General features: G+C 40.5%; 1 protein-coding gene across 4 annotated transcripts; it reads right to left on the bottom strand.

Moving 5' to 3' along the window:
* Positions 1–1,645: 1,645 nt before the first annotated feature.
* On the bottom strand, positions 1,646–19,801 carry FAM162B (family with sequence similarity 162 member B). 4 transcript variants are annotated; one of them, XM_066247999.1, is made up of 4 exons: positions 19,660–19,801; positions 9,305–9,413; positions 5,958–6,066; positions 1,646–1,782 (listed from the first exon to the last, which is right to left on the bottom strand). In XM_066247999.1, the coding sequence occupies exons 1-4, from the start codon at positions 19,769–19,771 to the stop codon at positions 1,684–1,686; spliced, it is 429 nt and encodes a 142-aa protein (XP_066104096.1). In that variant the 5' UTR covers positions 19,772–19,801; the 3' UTR covers positions 1,646–1,683. The 4 variants fall into 4 exon arrangements, with proteins under 4 accessions (XP_066104096.1, XP_066104094.1, XP_066104093.1 ...); XM_066247997.1 differs by having other exon boundaries at positions 9,305–9,416; XM_066247996.1 differs by lacking the exon at positions 19,660–19,801 and adding an exon at positions 9,553–9,801.
* Between the last annotated feature and the right edge of the window lie 381 nt (positions 19,802–20,182).

The following is a 20,182-nucleotide window of genomic DNA, read 5'->3' on the forward strand; positions in this document are numbered from 1 at the left end:
CAGGAATGCATATTAACATTTTCATTTTCAAATCAAAGTAAGACTTTGTCTCAAAGGCTCATCTGGTTTGAGCACAGCTCACCAGCTTGAACCCAAGATTGCTGGCTCGAGTAAGGGGTCACTCGCTCTGCTGTAGCCACCCCCCATCAAGGCGCATATGAGAAGCAATCAAACTTATTTGGCTCATCAGTTTGACAAGAAGCAATGGCTTTTTCCTTAAAATTACACAGCAGACATTCTCCAGAAAGTGAGTGAGGTATGTTGCTTCATGGTTATGATGAAAAATATAGGTAATGTACATTTAATATACAATAAGCTAGAAATTATGCCATTTCAACTACTTACATTTATGATTAAAAAGTATACAGATGTTACATAAATGAAATTTATATGATGTTCTTAACCAATGGTGCACACACAATAGAGTGTATAGATGATGTGTTGTAGAACCGAACACCTGAAACCTGTACAGTTTTGTTAACCAGTGACAGCCCAATAAATTCCATTAAAAAACACTTCAAAAACATTCCTCGAGAACTAAAGCACTGACAAAAATAAAAATTGTTGCATTAAAAAATAAAAACTAAAGAGATCTGAGTGATTTTAGTTCAGTAACATTTTAATGACATGCACAGTGTTCATTTTAATTATCCATAATGGCCAAAAACTGGACCAAACAGCCAGATAAATTGTGACATATTCATATGATGGAATATCACAACACTAAAAGTAAATGAATTCATGCCCACAATTTGTGGATAAATCTAACAACATAATGTTGAGTATAAGAATCGATGCTCACAAGTGCATATTGTGTGATTCCATTTATATAAAGTTCAGAAACTAATATATGATGAAAAAACTCACCATTGTGAGGGTTGCCTTGGGACGGTAATTACTGACAGAAGGCAAAGAGGAGACCTCTGCCGTGCTGTGCTGCTGATGTTCTACATCCTGACCTGCACAGCGCTTACTACCTCCACACTGCTGATGTTCTACATCCTGACCTGTACAGCGGTTACTCCCTCCACGCTGCTGATGTTCTACATCCTGACCTGCACAGCGGTTACTCCCTCCACGCTGCTGATGTTCTACATCCTGACCTGCACAGCGCTTACTCCCTCCACGCTGCTGATGTTCTACATCCTGACCTGCACAGCGGTTACTGCCTCCACGCTGCTGATGTTCTACATCCTGACCTGCACAGCGCTTACACCCTCCACACTGCTGATGTTCTACATCCTGACCTGCACAGCGGTTACTGCCTCCACGCTGCTGATGTTCTACATCCTGACCTGCACAGCGGTTACTCCCTCCACGCTGCTGATGTTCTACATCCTGACCTGCACAGCGGTTACTGCCTCCACGCTGCTGATGTTCTACATCCTGACCTGCATAGCGCTTACTCTGCGCTGCTGATGTTCTACATCCTGACCTGCACAGCGGTTACTCTGCGGTGCTCATTATATGTATATAAAAAAATCTATCAAGCTGTACACACTTTTGTGTACTTTTCAGAAAGCATATTACAATAAAAGTTTCCTAAAAATAGAAAAGACTTTGTGTTTCTTGTTACCAAAAAATGCCCATAGCAAATATTTTGTTAGATATTCTATTTACTTATCTTCTACTGTTGCTGATAATAGTGAGGATATTCTTGATTAACTCTTCGTCACTAGAGCATTATTTAGCCTTAGACTGTGCGGCCAATGCAGCTTCTTCGCGCCACTTAGCTTTCTTTGCCAGGTTCCAGCTTGTTAAAGATTCATGTCTTTCTACAGCCTGGGACATAAAAAGTAAAGCAGAACATTGTAACTTTCTGGAAATATTTTGTTTTAGATAGAAATACAGAGGAGAGATTCCCTGAAAAGGAAAAAGTAATTTAAGACATCTGTCACAAATAGTATCCAAGAAAGTGATCATTTGGTATAGAAGAAAAATTGCTCATATTGTTAGACTTCCAGTCTTGTGGGCAGCTGATGTCAGAAATCCGCCCCACTCTTTCGTGGCACACATAGATATATCATATTTCCCCAAGTATAAGATGCATCTTTTGGGGAAAAATTTGGGGTCTAAAAATTAGGTGTGTCATACACAGTGGTTGTAGATTTTTTTATTTGCATTTCCCGCTTTTTCGTGCAAATGAGGAGTTGTATGAGTTTTGTGATGAATAAAACTTGAGTTCAAAAACTTTATGGAATATATTTTTTTTCAAATTTCAGGCCTCAAAATTAAGGTGCATCTTACACATGGGAGCATCTTATACCTGGGGAAATACAGTATTTGCTGGGTAAAAATAACAAAAATATTAGCCTAAAATAAAGAGAGGGAAATCCTCACGTAACAGAAATGAAAATAACTGAAAAGGCATGAGTTGGTGAGGAATGAGAAAAGCTGAAGCTGGAACGGAAGGGAAAGGTTTCATTCTGGGGCAAAAGGAAAAAATATTGGCTTCAACAGCTGTGGTCTGGGCGCTTAACTTCTATAACAGGGGTCCCCAAACTATGGCCTGCGGGCCACATGCGGCTCCCTGAGGCCATTTATCCGGCCCCCACCGCACTTCCGGAAGGGGCACCTCTTTCATTGGTGGTCAGTGAGAGGAGCATAGTTCCCATTGAAATACTGGTCATGCCTGACCTGTGGTGGCACAGTGGATAAAGCATCGACCTGGAAATGCTGAGGTCGCCAGTTCAAAACCCTGGGCTTGCCTGGTCAAGGCACATATGGGAGTTGATGCTTCCAGCTCCTCTTCCCCTTCTCTCTTTCTGTCTCTCCTCTCTCTCTTTCCCTCTGTCCCTCCTTCTCCTCTCTAAAATGAATAAATAAAAAAAAAATTAAAGAAAAAAAAGAAATACTGGTCAGTTTGTTGATTTAAATTTACTTGTTCTTTATTTTAAATATTGTATTTGTTCCCGTTTTGTTTTTTTACTTTAAAATAAGATATGTGCAGTGTGCATAGGGATTTGTTCATAGTTTTTTTTTTTTTTTTTTTTCATTTTTCTGAAGCTGGAAACAGGGAGAGACAGTCAGACAGACTCCCGCATGCGCCCGATCGGGATCCACCCGGCACGCCCACCAGGGGGCGACGCTCTGCCCACCAGGGGGCGATGCTCTGCCCATCCTGGGCGTCGCCATGTTGTGACCAGAGCCACAATAGCGCCTGGGGCAGAGGCCACAGAGCCATCCCCAGCGCCCGGGCCATCTTTGCTCCAATGGAGCCTTGGTTGCGGGAGGGGAAGAGAGAGACAGAGAGGAAGGCACGGCGGAGGGGTGGAGAAGCAAATGGGCGCTTCTCCTATGTGCCCTGGTCGGGAATCGAACCCGGGTCCTCCGCACGCTAGGCCGACGCTCTACCGCTGAGCCAACCGGCCAGGGCCCCCATAGTTTTTTTTATAGTCCGGCCCTCCAACGGTCTGAGGGACAGTGAACTGGCCCCCTGTGTAAAAAGTTTGGGGACCCCTGTTCTATAACAACAGGCTTGTCCAGGATTTGGATCTTGGGCATAGAACTGAGCTATGAATAAAAAAACTGGAGGTATTAGGAAAAGGTACCCCTATGAAATTAATAAAACTTTTCTCACCAGCCTGGAAGAAAAAGTAGGCATTTATCTGGTTTGAAGGTGGGGGTGAAAGGGAGAAATCACCTATGAAAAGAAAATTAGCATCATAATTAGGAAGTAAGAACTCTAGCTAGAAAATACATCTGAAGAAAGAATCTAAATGCAGCACAGAGATAAAGATACAAAAAAAAATAGAAAAGAGAAGTTAAAGAGACATGGAGAATAGAATTAGAAGTTCCAATGTATCTTTGCAATAGGCGGAGAAAGAATAAACTGGAGGAAGGGTTATATTTGAAGTTACAACAGATTAGACTTTTTTCAGGAGTGAGGAAAGCTACAGGTTCTCAGACTGAAGAGTGTACAATGTCCTTAGCAGAATAAATAAAAATTTGACACTGGTGGATGTCTAATATGCATCTCACAGTTAATGTATCCAAAATAGACTGTCATGCCTACCAGTTCTTTCTCAAGATTTACACATCTCACCAATGTCAGCATCATCCACCTTGCTGTTCAAGTAAAAAACCTGGGCTGTTTTCCTTTTTCCATTTTCTCTGCTCTTCTTTTGTTTTTTTCTCTCTGCTCTTCTCATTTTGAATTTTTCACAAAGTTTTATTCTTTTGTACCTCCCCAAACCTATTTCATATTGCTAACCTTTTCTTCACCTCCACCTAACGTTAGTAAAGGTACACGCGCTAATGACTCAAAATGAAAGGTAATTGGAGAAAAGCCAGAGGATCAGCAGCGAGACCAGGTTAGAAGATACTGCAACAAACTAGGCGACAGGTATTCGTTATCTCAGACCAGGGTGATCTCAGGAAAAATGATGAGGACTGGTCCAATTGTGGATATATTTTAAAGTAGAGACAACAGGATTGATGATGTATAATGACTTATTCATGAACGGCTGGAAGGATGATAAAATAGTGAGCCCCTGGGAAAGCCCATTATAGGCGGGGTGGTCAGCAAAGCTTTCTCTGAGGAGAATGAGAAGAAGCCATCTGTAGCTTCTTGAACAGGGGAAGAAAGGAAAGCCTAGAGAGGAGAAAGAGTTTGGTATATTAAAAAATAGAGAAGAACTAGTGTGGATAGAGGAGATGAAACAGGATCCAGATAGTGCCAGGCTCCAATCTGTTGTTTAGGAGCTAGAAAATCATCAACTTGGTGGCAGTCATTTTATCTAGGGTAGGTCAGAAACAAGAGATGTCTAAATTTCTTTATTTCTATATTCAAGTGTTTAGCCCAGAAAATATTTTTAAAAATTTCCATTTGATGAGAATAATTTCAAAGCATTAAGTTTTTTTGCCAAGATAAAATAATAGAAATGAATATATATTGTACATAACATCAGTAAACTTAGAGGCCCTGCCCCATATGTGAATTACTGGGCTAAAATACTCTTGAAAACCTGGGAAGTAAAGAACAGAACGGTAGAAGTAGGCAAAATCACCATTCTAAGTTAGTATTCTCTGGGCAGTGGCTAAACATGCCCAGAGTAAAGATGTACAGATTTAAGCAAACTATTATGTATAACGTGGCTATCAAAATCTAGTTCCAACTCTCACTGCACTAGTAAAACACAATGTTCATAAACAAGAAAGTTACAATCACACTCTAATGCGCGGGGTTGCACATGCCACAACGATGATCAGAGGCACTTATAAACTGGAGTGTGCCCCCAGGAGAGCTCCAAATCGAGGGAAGTTTTTAAAGATGGAGTAATTAAGACTGGAGAAGACTCACAGGGATGTGTTAGATATCTCCCAGTATTCGTGGTGAAAAGTGATCAGCAGATGGAAGGGTTTGGAGAAGCAAGAAACAAAATGAGATGGTAATTCATTAGGTCGTAATTTCTCCCTGGAAGCCACATACTGCGGACAGCAAACAAAGGAGCTCAGATACAGCATACAAATTAGCCTTCCTGGTCACTTCCAACTTCTGCATCTCTAACTACTTCATGATTCTATGCGATAGCTGATTAAGTTCATAATTTAAAGAATGATCTAATATGGATGATTTTCACACAATAAACTTCTTCTTGTGCAAATTTTAGCCAGGTAATACATTGTGTTTTGTTTTGTTTCTGTTTATCTTACCAATGGAAACAAGCTTTATCCTTCCTGCTTTATTTATTTATCATTCGGGTAATTTGTTGGCTCAAATTTCCATGAACAAGTTTGTTTCCAGTACAGACAGACATGCGTGGGTAGCTCAAGGTGTCTAAGTCAAAACTGTCCTTATATTGAAAAAACAGAAATAACCTCCAAATTGAGAACTAAGCTCATAATATTTCTTAAAATTTACAGGTCTGTTTTTTGCCCACACTCCTGTTGAAAACCTACTGTACTTCGTCTGTCTTTTATTTTAAAGTCTATCTTTATTTTAAAGAGGTACTCACCCTTTTGGCTGATGCTATCACTGCAAAGCAGGCGATAATTGTGAGTCCAATCATGATGTAGCAAGCTTTCACTCGGGCTTTGTTCCTGGCAGCATCGATCATTTCCGGCCTAAATCAAGACATGTATTCTGTTCATTATATTAAAGCAATATAATTATCCGACTGGCTTAACAGACAATGATTTATAATGTACATATTCCAAACATCTCCCTGAAAGCAAACAGCAGATATGAAAGACTTTGAAATGCCAGATCATTATCTGACCAATTTCAAATTAACAGGATTTATTTAAGTGTTACATAATGTTAACTACAAAACCACAGTGTAGTATTTGGTCTCTAATTGTTCAAAATACAACTACTAGAGATTATGGCCTGACTCTCCATCTTTTTTTTCTTCTTCATTGATTGGGGGTAAAGGTAAGAGTTAAAGCCTTTGTGTCCTAAGACTCATGTTCATTTGGTCCCTGTGTTATTAAGTGGTTCTTGTTTTCAAGTTTTTGTTTGTTTTAGCAAGAGAGAGCAAGAGAGACAGACAGACATACAAGGACAGACAGGAAGGGAGAGAGATGAGAAATATCAACTTGTTGCGGCATTTAGTTGTTCATTGATTGCTTTCTCATACTTGCCTTGATCCCCGGAGCTCCAGCTGAGCTAGTGACCCCTTGCTCAAGCCAGCGACTGTAGGGTCATGTTTATGATCCCATGCTCAAGCCAGCAACCTGTGCTCAAGCTGGTGACCTTGGGGTTCTGAACCTGGGTCCTCATCACTCCAGGTTGATGCTCTATCCACTGCGCCACTGCCTGGTAAGGCCCTGGTTTTCGGTTTTAAACAGGCTGGTTTTTAAAATTTTCATAATTTTGTTTTTTTATTGGGCTACCAATCTCTTCTTGCTACCTCCCACCCTATCCCAGTTAAAAAAAACTATTATGCAGTTTGTGAGAATGACTTACTATACTGTTATATATTTTTGTGAGAACTATAGAGAAGAGGTGTTTTCTTCATGGCTTTTGCATGAAGTTTTTAAAAAAATGATTAAAATCAATAATTTGTCAAGGAAAAAGAGAAAAGATACCTTCATTTTCTTATTATTATTCTAAAATGTTACATGCTTACTTGAAAAAATTGTAGTCATATTCATTAATAAAGTTATATGCAAGTTGTCCAAAATTTTACATGTACTACTTGCATAGTTTTAATCATGCCTGTAGTCCTTTTATATTGAAGTCAACTTTAACAATTTACAATAATATGAAGTAGCAGTTTATAAATACACATTAATTAAAAAATGATTCTTGATAATGTATTCGGCAGTATTCTTTCTCATCTGATGTCAAATTTAAATAAAATGCAGTTACATTAAAAAAATACCCAAAAGATGTTGCGATTTTTCTTAAAAGTGAAAATCTTTCCCTCTAGTTGGAAGAGCACAGAAAACCAATATTGAGCTTGTTTGCCTTAGCTTTTAGGCAAATTAATGTACTGGTAAGTTTCAAGGTATTAGTTGCAAACAGGTGAATATGAAGACATTATTAGTTATTTATTGTTGACTTTTGTTCCAGATGGAACCTAAAAGATCTGCTTTTTTTTTTTACCCATCCATCTGGCTTTCATCTATTAAAACCAAATTAGTTTAGCACTGAAAGGACAAGAAAAAGTATAGTTATTATTAGATATCATTAGTGTCTGGTAAAAAATTATAGGTCACTTGGTAATTATATGCTTTAAGAGCATAAAGAGTAAAAGCTGTTCACACTGTAAGTCGAACAGCACAGGAGACATCCCTCCTTAGTAACAATGCTTTTAAAAAATTATAGAAAATAGTAAAATAAAAACTATTCAAATACTTTCATATTCCCAACCCAAAACTATAATACTTTTCATAAGTGTACTGTTCAAAGTTAAATTTCCTTGTTTATAGTACTACTTTTAACTGTGATACTGGGGAAATTAAATTATTTCTCTAAAAATGGGTCTCTTCACCCAAACAGCTATGTTAATGCAACGTTGGGCCAATATTTACCATAATGCTGTTTCTTCACATTCTTGATAACTTTGTTACAGCACTAGAACTCAAAATCCAAAAATACGGTGGGTGATGTTTTAGCTTTGCTGAGGCTAGTTTCTGCTTTGGGCTGCCTGCAGTTTTGAGTATGTAGATCTCAAAAAAAAAAAAAAGAAAAAAAAAAGAAAATTTGTTTTATAATATTAAAAAAGTCTCTATGGATGAATAAATGCTGAAAACAGATTTCAAATTCTATATCCATTCCTCATTAAATCATTTGATTCAAGAAAAGAATGTTTGAAGATTCATTATTGAGTGAACATTTCCCACCACGTTTTATCTTTTCATTTAATTAAGGTGCTTTTGGTAACTAGTAAAGTAATAAGCAATAAAACTAGGTAACATGTGCAGAATAAGATGTAGGCCCAGGTTTCATTATCTATTCTAACAGGCATTGCTTATATTGTATAAAGATAATCTACAGACTATCTGAAGTCCTTATTTGATATTAAGATTCTACTCTATTAAAAAAAATCAGTTTAAAAAATATTAGGTTGATTTTATTCATAGTTTCTTTCCATCCCTGTTTACCCAATTCCTTGGGTGGGGGTGGGGGGGAATGCTGGTAGTTTGTTGGGCTTTGCATAATGTGAAACTGCAGAAAGTATAGTGTTTACAGGTTACCCCCCACCCCTTTAAACCAGGTTACATTAATCCTGGAGGTGAAGTTGTCAGCTTGTTTTATCATTTACTGAATCTCTATCTTGGTTTTGGGATGGTGAAGAAGCCAGCGATGCTCCAGGGGTCTCTCAGGGCTGTAGAGCTACCACGAATGCCAGATGTCTCCCATCCTAGAAATGTTCTTCGCGCAGATGCAGCTTCTTCCCAGGGATTCTCTAGCCAACACCCGGGACATGATCCTTCCCTGGGTGTGGCAGGGGGGACAACAGCCGCCCTCGACCCGGGAGCTTCCTTAGCCACCGGGGTGCACGCGAAGACCGCGCCTTCTGTTAGGCCTCACGGCTGGGAGCTCGCGGGGTGCGGGTGCCTGAACTTCGGGGAGTACCCACTGAACCTCTGGGTTTGCACTCAACTTCAGCAACTTCCCTGTAAGCTTCGCTGCCCACTGTCCAGTCAAGGAACTAGACATTTATCCTACTAGGCGGGCGAAGGTAAATTCCTTAAGGTGGAAGGTGTTATAGAAAAGCAATGAGTGGCCCCGCGACCGCCTGCGCTCCAGGGTGCGCCCAAGTCTGGGAGTGGGTGGACCCGCACCCTCGGAAGCCTGCGCCCGACTATCCCCAGCGCGCGAACACCGCGCCGCGGCACAGAATACACTTACGGGATCCGAGGCGGGATATCCTCTACCGCTTTGAAACGCCCGGTCCACAGCAGGATTTTCTTGTCGAATTGGGAAGGCTTGTGCTCAGCGGGGACCCTGTGAACCTTCCCTGCTGGGAAAGAGACAGGGATGGCTGGAGGAACCGGGAGAGCCACGGCACAGCGGCTCAGCGCGCGCTCGTGCTTAGACCCAGAGCCCTGACTCCTGCCGCGTCCCTCTCCCTCCCAGGCCATGGCCACCCGACTCACCCGGGCCCTGGGGCCCAGAGCCGCTGGGTGTCCCGCCGCTGGAGAAGCGGGGGGAACCCTGGGAGCGGAGAGGCGCGAGCCACCGTCGTGCGGCTGTCCGTGGCGCCCCCGGGGCGCAGCGCAGGACGCGGCCCGGGCCGAGGCGCAAGAGGTTCTCAGCGGCCGCGAGCATGCTGCGCTCTGCTTCTGCGCCTGCAGCCGCGGTCCGGCCCGAGCGCGAGCTCCCCGCACCCGCGCTGGCCCCACGGCGCTCCCTGGGGAGCGGGGAGCGCAGCTGGGGCCTCTGACGCGCGCACACCGCTCACGTTCCCGTCCCCGGCCGGCGACCCTTGGCTCTCAGGCGTGGCCAGGGAACGGCCTAGTTCTGCTTGAGAACTCTCAGCTCATCGACTCATCTCTTGAGACAGTTTTCTGCAGCTTACTTTAAAAGCATGCATTTCTTTGTATTGAGTAGAAACGTGTTTCCATCGGTTTATTACCCTTTTGGTTTCGCTTTTTGGTGTCCAAGAGAATAAATCCAAACCTTCCATTTCAAATGCAGAACACTTCTAATGCTTACCAAGGAAGTGTAAAAAGGACAGTAAACAAACTTCTGATTTGGAAGTTAGTTCCTCACCCCACCGTCATTTATATGTCTTTTCTCTTTTCTAGGGAAAACAACTTCAATTTTTACACTTCTTTTTCTCCACCTCCGCATTTCTTAGCAAGACCACAAACTCCAAACTCTTCAAAACTAGTCTTTCTTTCACCTTCCACCATCTTCCCTTTGCAGAAAGTGGGAAGAGTCTACTGTTCTCTGGTGTCTAGATGGGAACGGCGAACAGAGAAGGGCCCAGAGGAAAGCTGTCAATTCTGAAGGAATTTGCTTATTTTATTTATGGATTTTCCAGGGACAACAGAGCCCAGTCAGGTGAACGTTCTCAGGAGATCCAGACCAGGCCAGCTCACCCTCCCTTGCTCACTTTCTCTGAGATTGCTTCCGCACTCGGACATTCCTTACACTTTCACTTGAATCTCCAGATAAGGTTGTTTTTTTGTTTTGTTTTTGCTTAGTAACTAGACTGAAAGGCTCTCGAGGGCAAGACCTCCGTGACTCCCAGTGTCTTTCACATAGTGGTGTTTAACAAAAGAAGACAAGTCATATCTCTGTAAAGAAGTTTGCATTTAGAGGAGTCATTGTAGAAGGAACATGGGCTTTGTCTTCATACCAGTGTTTAAACTCCTGATTTGTGATTTAAGAGTTGCACAATCATGAGCAAATCATTTAAGTCATCAGTCTTGGTCTCATTGGTAAAACAAGGATTTCTATCTCTCAAGTTTATTCATGCAATGACTGAAAAAGAAACTTACTGTATGCTAGCTACTTCTCAAAGCTGGGTAAAACTGAACAATGTCAGTTGGGAATTAACAGAGAAAGAAAAAACAGAAGTCAGGGGACAAAATAGTAAGCAGGGGTTGGGTGAAGTTATTTAGAAAGGATGGTTAGGGATACGCCTCTAAAAATGTGCTTGGCACAAAATAGCACTTCAAAAGATGTTATGGCTTCTTTCCTTCACATTTGTTTGTTTGTTTAACTAGTTCCCAAACACAAGGGCATTTTAAATTGAGAAATCTCCTGCAGCGAACTGTAGGAGACTATGAGCTCCCTGATTATAAGGATTCTGTCTTATTCACCACTATATCCCCAGGATGTAGCTGAAAAATCAGCATTTAGTAGATGCTTAATAACTATCTGTCACATAAGTGAACACATGAATGCAAGTCTTCAACAGTAAAGTAGATTCTACCTGGCTAGTTTAAAAAAAGACTGAAATACTTGAGACGTGCTACATAATGAACTGAGTGAATTCTTCCCTGGCCGTACATAATATTTGTTTATTCCTGGAATATACTACTTGATAATTCTTACGTTATTCAAATATGCTATTTTTTCTTTTAATATTTTTTCCCATGTAATTGAGAGGAAGTATCCATGGAGCTACAGAAAAACATCTCTGTAAAACAACCAACCAATCACTAATAGTTCACTGAGGAATACTTAACTAGTAGCTAAATAGATTTATTTCCCTGGAGAAAAGCAAATGTCAGGCATCTACATATGATTTTCTATCTCAAGGTTCACTAGCATTGCAGAAGGACAAGCAAGAAAATAAGGGATTATGTCATGAGAGAGAACAATTCACATTCTATTTTGTATTCCTGATGGGATTAAAATATCACTGGCAGTGTTCTACATAAAAAAAATTACTTACAGCTGCATGAAACATGTTTTCTTTAGTTCTAGAATTGGAACAAATTTAAAAAAGACTCGAATCAGCTTCTAATGAAGAAAAAGCTAATTGTATTGCTTTATTTCTTCTTTTTTTTTTAACCAGGATAGCTCATTTATTCATTGAGTGTCTCCTTTGTGTTGGGCACTGTCCCAGACTCTGAGGTTACAGCAGGTAAGCACACGGAAATCCTTGCCCCCCACATAGTTCATTAATCCATGGTGTCTTCAGTGTAACAATTCGTACTACATTGTTTTTCAGTTCTATGGTTCATCTGATTTGTATATAGTATTTTCAGTTTTGTTCCTACAGGCTTGTTTTTGATTAATATAGTTTGTGTTTCCATTTCTTACAGTTAACTAGTTACTTCTTAAGTTATGCTGTTATAACTAGGAACTTTTTATTTATTTATTTTGGCATTTTTCTGAAGCTGGAAACGAGGAGACAGTCAGACAGACTCCCGCATGCGCCCGACCGGGATCCACCCGGCACGCCCACTAGGGGGCGACGCTATGCCCATAAGGGGGCGATGCTCTGCTGCAACCAGAGCCACTCCAGCGCCTAAGCAGAGGTCATAGAGCCATCCGCAGTGCCCGGGCCATCCTTGCTCCAATGGAGCCTCGGCTGCGGGAGGGGAAGAGAGAGACAGAGAGGAAGGAGAGGGGGAGGAGTGGAGAAGTAGATGAGCGCTTCTCCTGTGTGCCCTGGCCGGGAATCGAACCCGGGTCCTCCGCACGCTAGGCCGACGCTCTACCGCTGAGCCAACCGGCCAGGGCTTCAATCATTAGTTTTTCATTGCGCGTTGCAACACCTTAGTTGTTCATTGATTGCTTTCTCGTCTGTGCCTTGACTATGGGCCTTCAGCAGAGTGAGTAACCCCTTGCTCGAGCCAGGGACCTTGGGTCCAAGCTGGTGAGCTTTTGCTCAAGCCAGATGAGCCCGCGCTCAAGCTGGCGACCTCGGGGTCTCGAACCTGGGTCCTCTGCATCCCAGTCCGATGCCCTATCCACTGTGCCACCTCCTGGTCAGGCTTGAGGTCATTCTTACTGATTTCTAATTTTCAGTGGGAAATATAATGTAATTAGGCATAGCTAATTTAAAAAGCTGAGATTGTTTTTTTTTTTAATTTTGTTTTGCACATTTTCTCCTTCTCCTATACATCACCATCTACAAATGAAATATTTGTCATTATTTATGATCATGATAATGAAGATTTGCAAGAGCATTTGCTAAAGATAATTGGCAGGGCACTATTACTACAAGCAAATAAACCATCTGATTTAAAAATGAGCAGAAAACCTGAATACTCTTCTCCCAAGAAGACAAATGGCCAGTAAATACATAAAAAGATGTTGAAATGCAAATCAGAACTACACTGAAATATCATCTCACACCTGTTAGATTGGCTATTATCAACAAGACAAGTAATAGCAGGTGTTAGAAAGGCTGTGAAGAGAAAGGAACCCTCATTCACTGCTGGTGGGAATGTAAAGTAGTACAACCATTATGGAAGAAAGAATGGTGGTTTCTCAAAAAATTAAGAATAGAACTACCATATGACCCAGCAATCCCTCTACTGAGTATCTACCCCCAAAACTCAAAAACATCCATATGTAAAGACACATGTACCCCCATGTTCACTGCAGCATTATTTATTACGGGACTCGCAAAGAATAAGACACATCTGATGAAAGTAATGTAGCAGAGGGCTGAAACTCTTAGGCGGAATCAGCCCCGAGAAACTGCACCACTGCATATTTATTGAGTTCCAAAAGCCATAGCTCAGCAGATAAAACTAGAAAGCTACAAACGCCTTTTTCCCCATCTGTTTCATCCCCAACTCTGCATGTCTACTGTTTCCTTCATGATCAAGGACACGAAAAGAGTCAGAGTCTCAGAGCTTATTAATCATAAAGGACATCTGGTTCTTGGAGGCATTCCTCCAGAATCCTGCATACATGCATTCAAGTAACCCAAACCAGTCTCCTGTTATGGCTCACATACTCCAAGATCTCATCTCCAAGTAACCCCTGCTCTGAAGTTAACTGCCCTTTATATTTATGCAGGGTCTTTTCCTACAATTATTCACAGTGCACAAGACATGGAAACCACCAAAGTGTCCCTGGATAGAGCATTGGATAAAGATGTGGTACATATATACAATGGATTACTACTCAGCCATAAGAAATGATGACATAGTGACATTTATGACAACATAGATGGACCTTGAGAATGTTATACTGAGTGAAATAAGTAAATCAGAAAAAGCTAAGAACTGTATGATTTTATACATAGGCGGGATATAAAACTGAGACTCATGGACATAGATAAAAGTGAAGTGGTTGCTAGTGGGTAGGAGGTGTGGGGGAGGGGGATGGAAGAGAGTGTGGGGGAGGGTGTAAAGAGGGACAAATATAAGGTGAGGAAAGATGATTTGACTTTGGTCAATGGATATACAACATAACCAACAGTTCAAATGCTATAGAAATGTTTACCTGAAACCTATGTACTCTTATTGATCAATGTCACCCTGTTAAAGTAGAATTTTCTAAATAAAATTTAAAAATTGAAATAATATATATAAAACAACTATTTCCTTGACTATATACTCAATTTTTATGTCTATGTGCACTGTGACTAAATGCTAACTCTAAAACAAAAGAATTTATGACACTGACGGTATGATATGTATTATTCAATAATAAAGTTGTGTTTAGATTATGCAAAAAAGATTAAATGGGATGGGGACATATGTACCTAAGTGTCAAATAAGCTGTTATTTCTGGTACAAACCATTATGTCCTGAGTTGGAAGTGTTTCATAACTTCCTCTAGTAGTCATCTAAAATCTTGAAAGCTAGCTTATGAAAAGCTAGACTGTTCTAAGAGGCCATTAAAGTGCTTGCAGCATTTGGTAGTTGTGTAAGTGCTTTATTAAAACATTGAATTGTGAAATCACTTTTATGTATACTATCTCAATTACCTTCATAGAATAAATTTAGTTGACATAAATGAAAAACACTCTGCCTTATAGAGTAATAGGCTATAATTAAGCATAAGATGCAACTCTATCACAGTACAAAATGTAAAAAAATGTGCATAAATGCACAAGAATAATATGAAATTTTAGAAAGATTAAAATGTGAATCATATACTAAAATACAGAGAGAAAAATGTTAAAATCATACAGACTTATGGTTACTTGTTCTAACTGTGGAATATTGGGGTATTTGAGGAGGTCCAATAAATGACACCTGTATTTCCTTCCAATTTTTAATCAATGGAGAAATAAAAGAGTTTGCTGATAAGAAACCAAGTTTTACCTATAATATTTATAAAATTGATTGGAGAGTATGGCATCTATAAGGCAAGTAGACTTCTTAATACTGAACCCTATAATTATGTAGACTGACTCATCAAATTTCAGAGTCAGCTTTTTTTTTTTTTTTTTTTAAGTTGAGAGGAGGGGAAATAGTGAGGCAGACTCCTGCATGCACTCTGTCAATGATTCACCTTGTAACCCTGTCTGGGACTGATGTTCAAATCACCTGAGCTATTTTTAGCACCTGGGGTTGATGCACTTGGACCAACTGAGCTATCCTCAAAGGCTGGGGCCACACTCAGACCAGTGGAGCCACTGGTTGTGGGAGAGGAAGGGAGAAATAAGGGGAGAGGAAGGGGAGGAGAAGCAGATGGTCTCTTCTCCTGTGTGCCCTGACCAGGAACCAAATTGATTGGGATGTCCACATGCCAGGCTGACATTCTATACACTGTCCCCTGGCCAAGGCCCAGAGTTAGCGCTGTGAGATGTATGGCATGGGAAACTGAGCAGAGTGTATGTTCTCTGCAGGCAGCAAGAGTCATAGAGGAAGAAGTTTGGCCAGAAAGACTCATCCACATCCCTCCCCCATCTTCCTAACCACCAAGGAGGCTCTTTTGAGGTGATATCATAGAGTGCTTGGCCTTCTAACAAATGTTCTCATTACTCAAGGTCTTTGAAATGCATCTATGTTACAACTCATATCACTTATTTATTAATTCCACCTGTTGTGCAGTTGTCTATTTTTAATCTATTTTTTATCCAATTTTTCATTGTTTTGAGCTATGCTGTAATAAACATTCTTGACATATTCCACTGGGCCCAATGAACAATAAATAATCTGTCTTGAGATATTTACCCAGAATTGAAATTTATGATTCAACATGAATAAAAATTTTATTGTATGCATTATAAGTTAAAAAGTTGAACCTTGTAGGGCACAATAATAAAGGAGAATAAGTTATTTTATTCTCCTAACTCCTCTGCACCCAGCTCCCACGCTATTCCTTTAAATCTGCCCCTTGGGGCCTCTTGAATGAAATCTTGAACAGGTACTGAATTTTTAAAATTACTTTTTCAGTCAACTAGCCATTTTTAGTCCTAGAACAGTGTCACATTGGAAGTTAAATATCTTATTTGCTGTAATGATAAATATTCTAAACTTGACTTAAAATTAAACTTGCCTCCCTCGCTGAGCTTAGGTCTGTTTTAAGTTGAAAGCCTGCCTGCTGTAGGGAAGGGAAATGTGGTCAGTTTCTTTTTATCACCTCCCCATTAGTCCTCTGGGGATTCTTCAAATTTGGAAATGAGAAAGGTTGAGAGAAGAGGAAAGGCACAAGAAAGGACTTACTGGACAGATTCTTTTGTGATCTGATGTTGGCATTCTCTGTTGATGTTGCTCCTGATACATCTGTTCTTTGCTGTTTTAGTCACAAACTTTTGTCTTTAAATTTCACAGTTAAGCAGTATGGAGTTCCCTCAAAAAATTAAAATGGAACTGCCTTATGACCCAGCAATTCCATTTCTGGGAATTTATCAAAAGAAACCCAGAACGCTAGTTTCAAAAAAATATATGCATCCCTATGTTTATTACAGCATTATTTACAATAGTCAAGATTTGGAAACAGGCCCAAGTGGCCATGAGGAAATGAGTGGATAAAAAAGCTGTGGTACATTTACACAATGGAATACCACACAGCCATAAAAAATAAGGAAATCTTACAACATGGATGGACCTAACAAACATTATGCTAAGTGAGATAAGCTAGTCAGAGAAAGACTAGTACCATATGATTTCACTCAAATGTGGAATTTAATGAACAAAATGAACTAATAAGCACAATATAGGCAGACTCATAGAGAACAGGCTCACAGTGGTAAGGGGGTGGAGGGATTGAGCAAAAGAAAGACAGAGAGAGAGAGAGAGAGAGAGAAACTCATTGGCACAAACAATTGTGTGCTGATTGCCAGGATGAGGGGGAGGTAGAAGAGGGTCTAGTAGGGGATAAATGGTGAGGAACAAAGACTTGACTTGGGAAGGTGAACACACAAGACAGTGTACAGAGATCTGTTGTGCAATCAGGCAGCTGAAACCTGTATAATGTTGTTAACCAGTGTCACCCCAATACATTCAATTAAAAAATTCACAGTCATGGGTAAAATACCAGGGTACATGTGTCAAGTTATCCAAGTGGCTATTTCACAAACTCTCTCACTTGGTTGAAGCGAGAGAAAAGAAAGTCTTCCCCACCCTCCTGAAACCATCCCGCTCTCCTGGCCTCTCCAGCATCTTAAGTATTCATAAGGTAAGTAAGTGATAATGATTCTGTGTCTTTTGAGTATGATAGAATCCTTTGTAATTTGTCTAAACTGGAGGTATTATTAAGAATATGATAAAGCCCATGGGATCATGGGCATTCTAGTAGACTGCACGCCCATTCAAGCTCTCAGTAAGGACTTTTGGAACCACCCACAGTATTGTCCTGGTAGGAGCTCTGCCTCCTCCAACCCTGGGGCCTCCCTATCTCTGTTCAGGTTGGGCAGCTATTACTGCCATTATTATTATTATTATTTTATTTTATTTTATTTTTTTTACAGAGGCAGAGATAGACAGGGACAGACAGACAGGAACGGAGAGAGATGAGAAGCATCAATCATCAGTTTCTCGTGCGCGTTGCGACTTCTTAGTTGTTCATTGATTGCTTTCTCACATGTGCCTTGACCGTGGGCCTTCAGCAGACCGAGTAACCCCCTGCTGGAGCCAGCGACCCCAGGTCCAAGCTGGTGAGCTCTTTTGCTCAAGCCAGATGAGCCCGCGCTCAAGCTGGCGACCTCGGGGTCTCGAACCTGGGTCCTTCCGCATCCCAGTCCGACGCTCTATCCACTGCGCCACCACCTGGTCAGGCTTACTGCCATTATTGACCCTAGAACATGTTGCTTCTGAAGCCTTTATTTTTTTATTTTTTATATTTGTGACTGCTAAACCAAAATCTTATATGGTGGCATAGCAGCAGTGGGGTAGAATGGGAATTATATGCTGTTGTTTTTCATTTTGTCTGGGAAAGGCAGCATTCATAATGAGCATCCATAAGTACATACGCACGTCCACTATAAACCAAAAAGCTGTTTCTGGTGGTTTCTTTTTCATGTCTTCAGGATGGCCCAGTGCCTTGCTTTGAGACATGGAGATAGTTAACATCTGTTGTTTTGTGCATGTTGTAAGAATCTATTTTTTTAAATAAGGAGAATCATTTTTCCTGCCATCATTAATGAGTCATCCATATTTTTGCATTCTGATTTTTAATGTGGCCAAAGCATATATCTGTTCCCATGTCTACTTTGTTGGTCAGATCACTATCCCTTCACCAAACGCTGTGTGCTACCATAAATTCCCTTGCCTTTTTCTTCAAGAGTATCTTGACTCTTTATTCTTTCCTATACATCTTAGAATATATCTGTCAAATCTGTTGAAATTTTTATTGGAAGTGTTTTGAAATTAATCTTGCAGAATTGATTATATAGACAGTATTTACGGTCCCTATGATAGCAAGTCTTCTAATCTATGATTAGAAGTCTTCATTTATTCAGATTTTCTTTTATATCTTTAATAAACACTTGGCTATTTCTCCATAAAAATAACACTGTATTTTAGTTGATTTATTCCTAAATACCTTATTATTTGTATTGCTTTGAGAAATGAATATTTTTTCAATTATATTTTTAATGGGTTATTAACAATGTATGGAACTGCTATTTAATTTTTATGCTGATTTCGTAGTCATTAGTCTTGATAAACTTTCTTATAGTCCTGTTAATTGGTTTATACATATTGTTCAATTTTCTATTTATATTATGATATTATAAAAAACTAGGCATCTCAGTTTGTTTTCTTCCCATTTTTATACCTCCTTGTAATCATTAGCTTTCCAGAACAATGATTATGAGAAGACATGATAGTGGATTTTGTCCCTGAATTTAACGGGAATAATTTTAAAGTTTTCCCATAAAGTCTAATATTGGTATTATGGTGTTAATAGTTATAGCCCCATTTCCTTTCTTTCCTACCCCTTTAATTTTTTATGTTGAAATCCTAAATGCCAAGATGGTAGTATGATAATGTGGGTCTTTTGGAAGGTCATAAGGTTATGAGGGTGAAGCTCTGGTGAATGGTATTAGTACCTTTAATAAAAATGCTCAAGAAAGCTCCCTTGTCTCTTCTGCCATGTGCAGTTATAGTAAAAATATGGCCACTTAAGAAGTGAGACTTTAGCAGATTAGACTCTGCCAGCACCTTGATCTTGGACCTCACAGCTTCCAAAACTATGAGAAATAAATGTTTGCTGTTTATAAGCCACTTACCATATTTTTTCACTCCAAAAAATGCACCCCCCCCCAGAAGTGGAGGGGGAAATACCCATGCATCTAATGGAGTGAATGTTCTTTTTTTTTTTTTAGCTGCTGCGGGGTACTGCGCCAGTAAGCAGTACATAGAATGAGGCCAGCGGGAGCATAATCATACCTGCCACAGTGGTGTGTGGAACCCCGGCATCTGCTGAGTGATCTCCTGGTTCCGGTTTCCACAGGAGCATACAGCACAGGAGAGAAGGTGCTACTTGTGTGGGTGCATTCATCTGGCATCATTGAGGGCAGACGTTAGAGGCCTGCTGCAGCGCTGGAGCTCTGTGTGAAGTGCTGACGTCACTTGTTGCTAGCCTAATGGCATTTCATTGGCTGGCTGGCTGGCAGGGGAGGAGCCAAGGGTGCGAGGCACCTGCAGTGAGCTGGGAAGCCAGTGTGAACACAGGCAAAGCAGCAGCAGCAGACGGAGCAGGCTGTGCTGCTCATCTCCATCAGTTTATTCCAGCTGTAATCCAGGTAGTTTACCTATGTAGTGACATTAGAGTAAAAAATAACTGGACTTTCCCTAGTGCAGCAGCAGGGGGGGTTCACGAGAAAGGATGGATGGTTGAAAATGGAATGAGAGTCTGGTTTGAAAAAGTTTGGTCCAAATGTCCTAGAGGGCTTCTGAAAAATCCTGCCCT

This window comes from Saccopteryx bilineata, chromosome 12 (genome assembly GCF_036850765.1).
Source record: "Saccopteryx bilineata isolate mSacBil1 chromosome 12, mSacBil1_pri_phased_curated, whole genome shotgun sequence".
Classification (NCBI taxonomy): Eukaryota; Metazoa; Chordata; class Mammalia; order Chiroptera; family Emballonuridae; genus Saccopteryx; species Saccopteryx bilineata.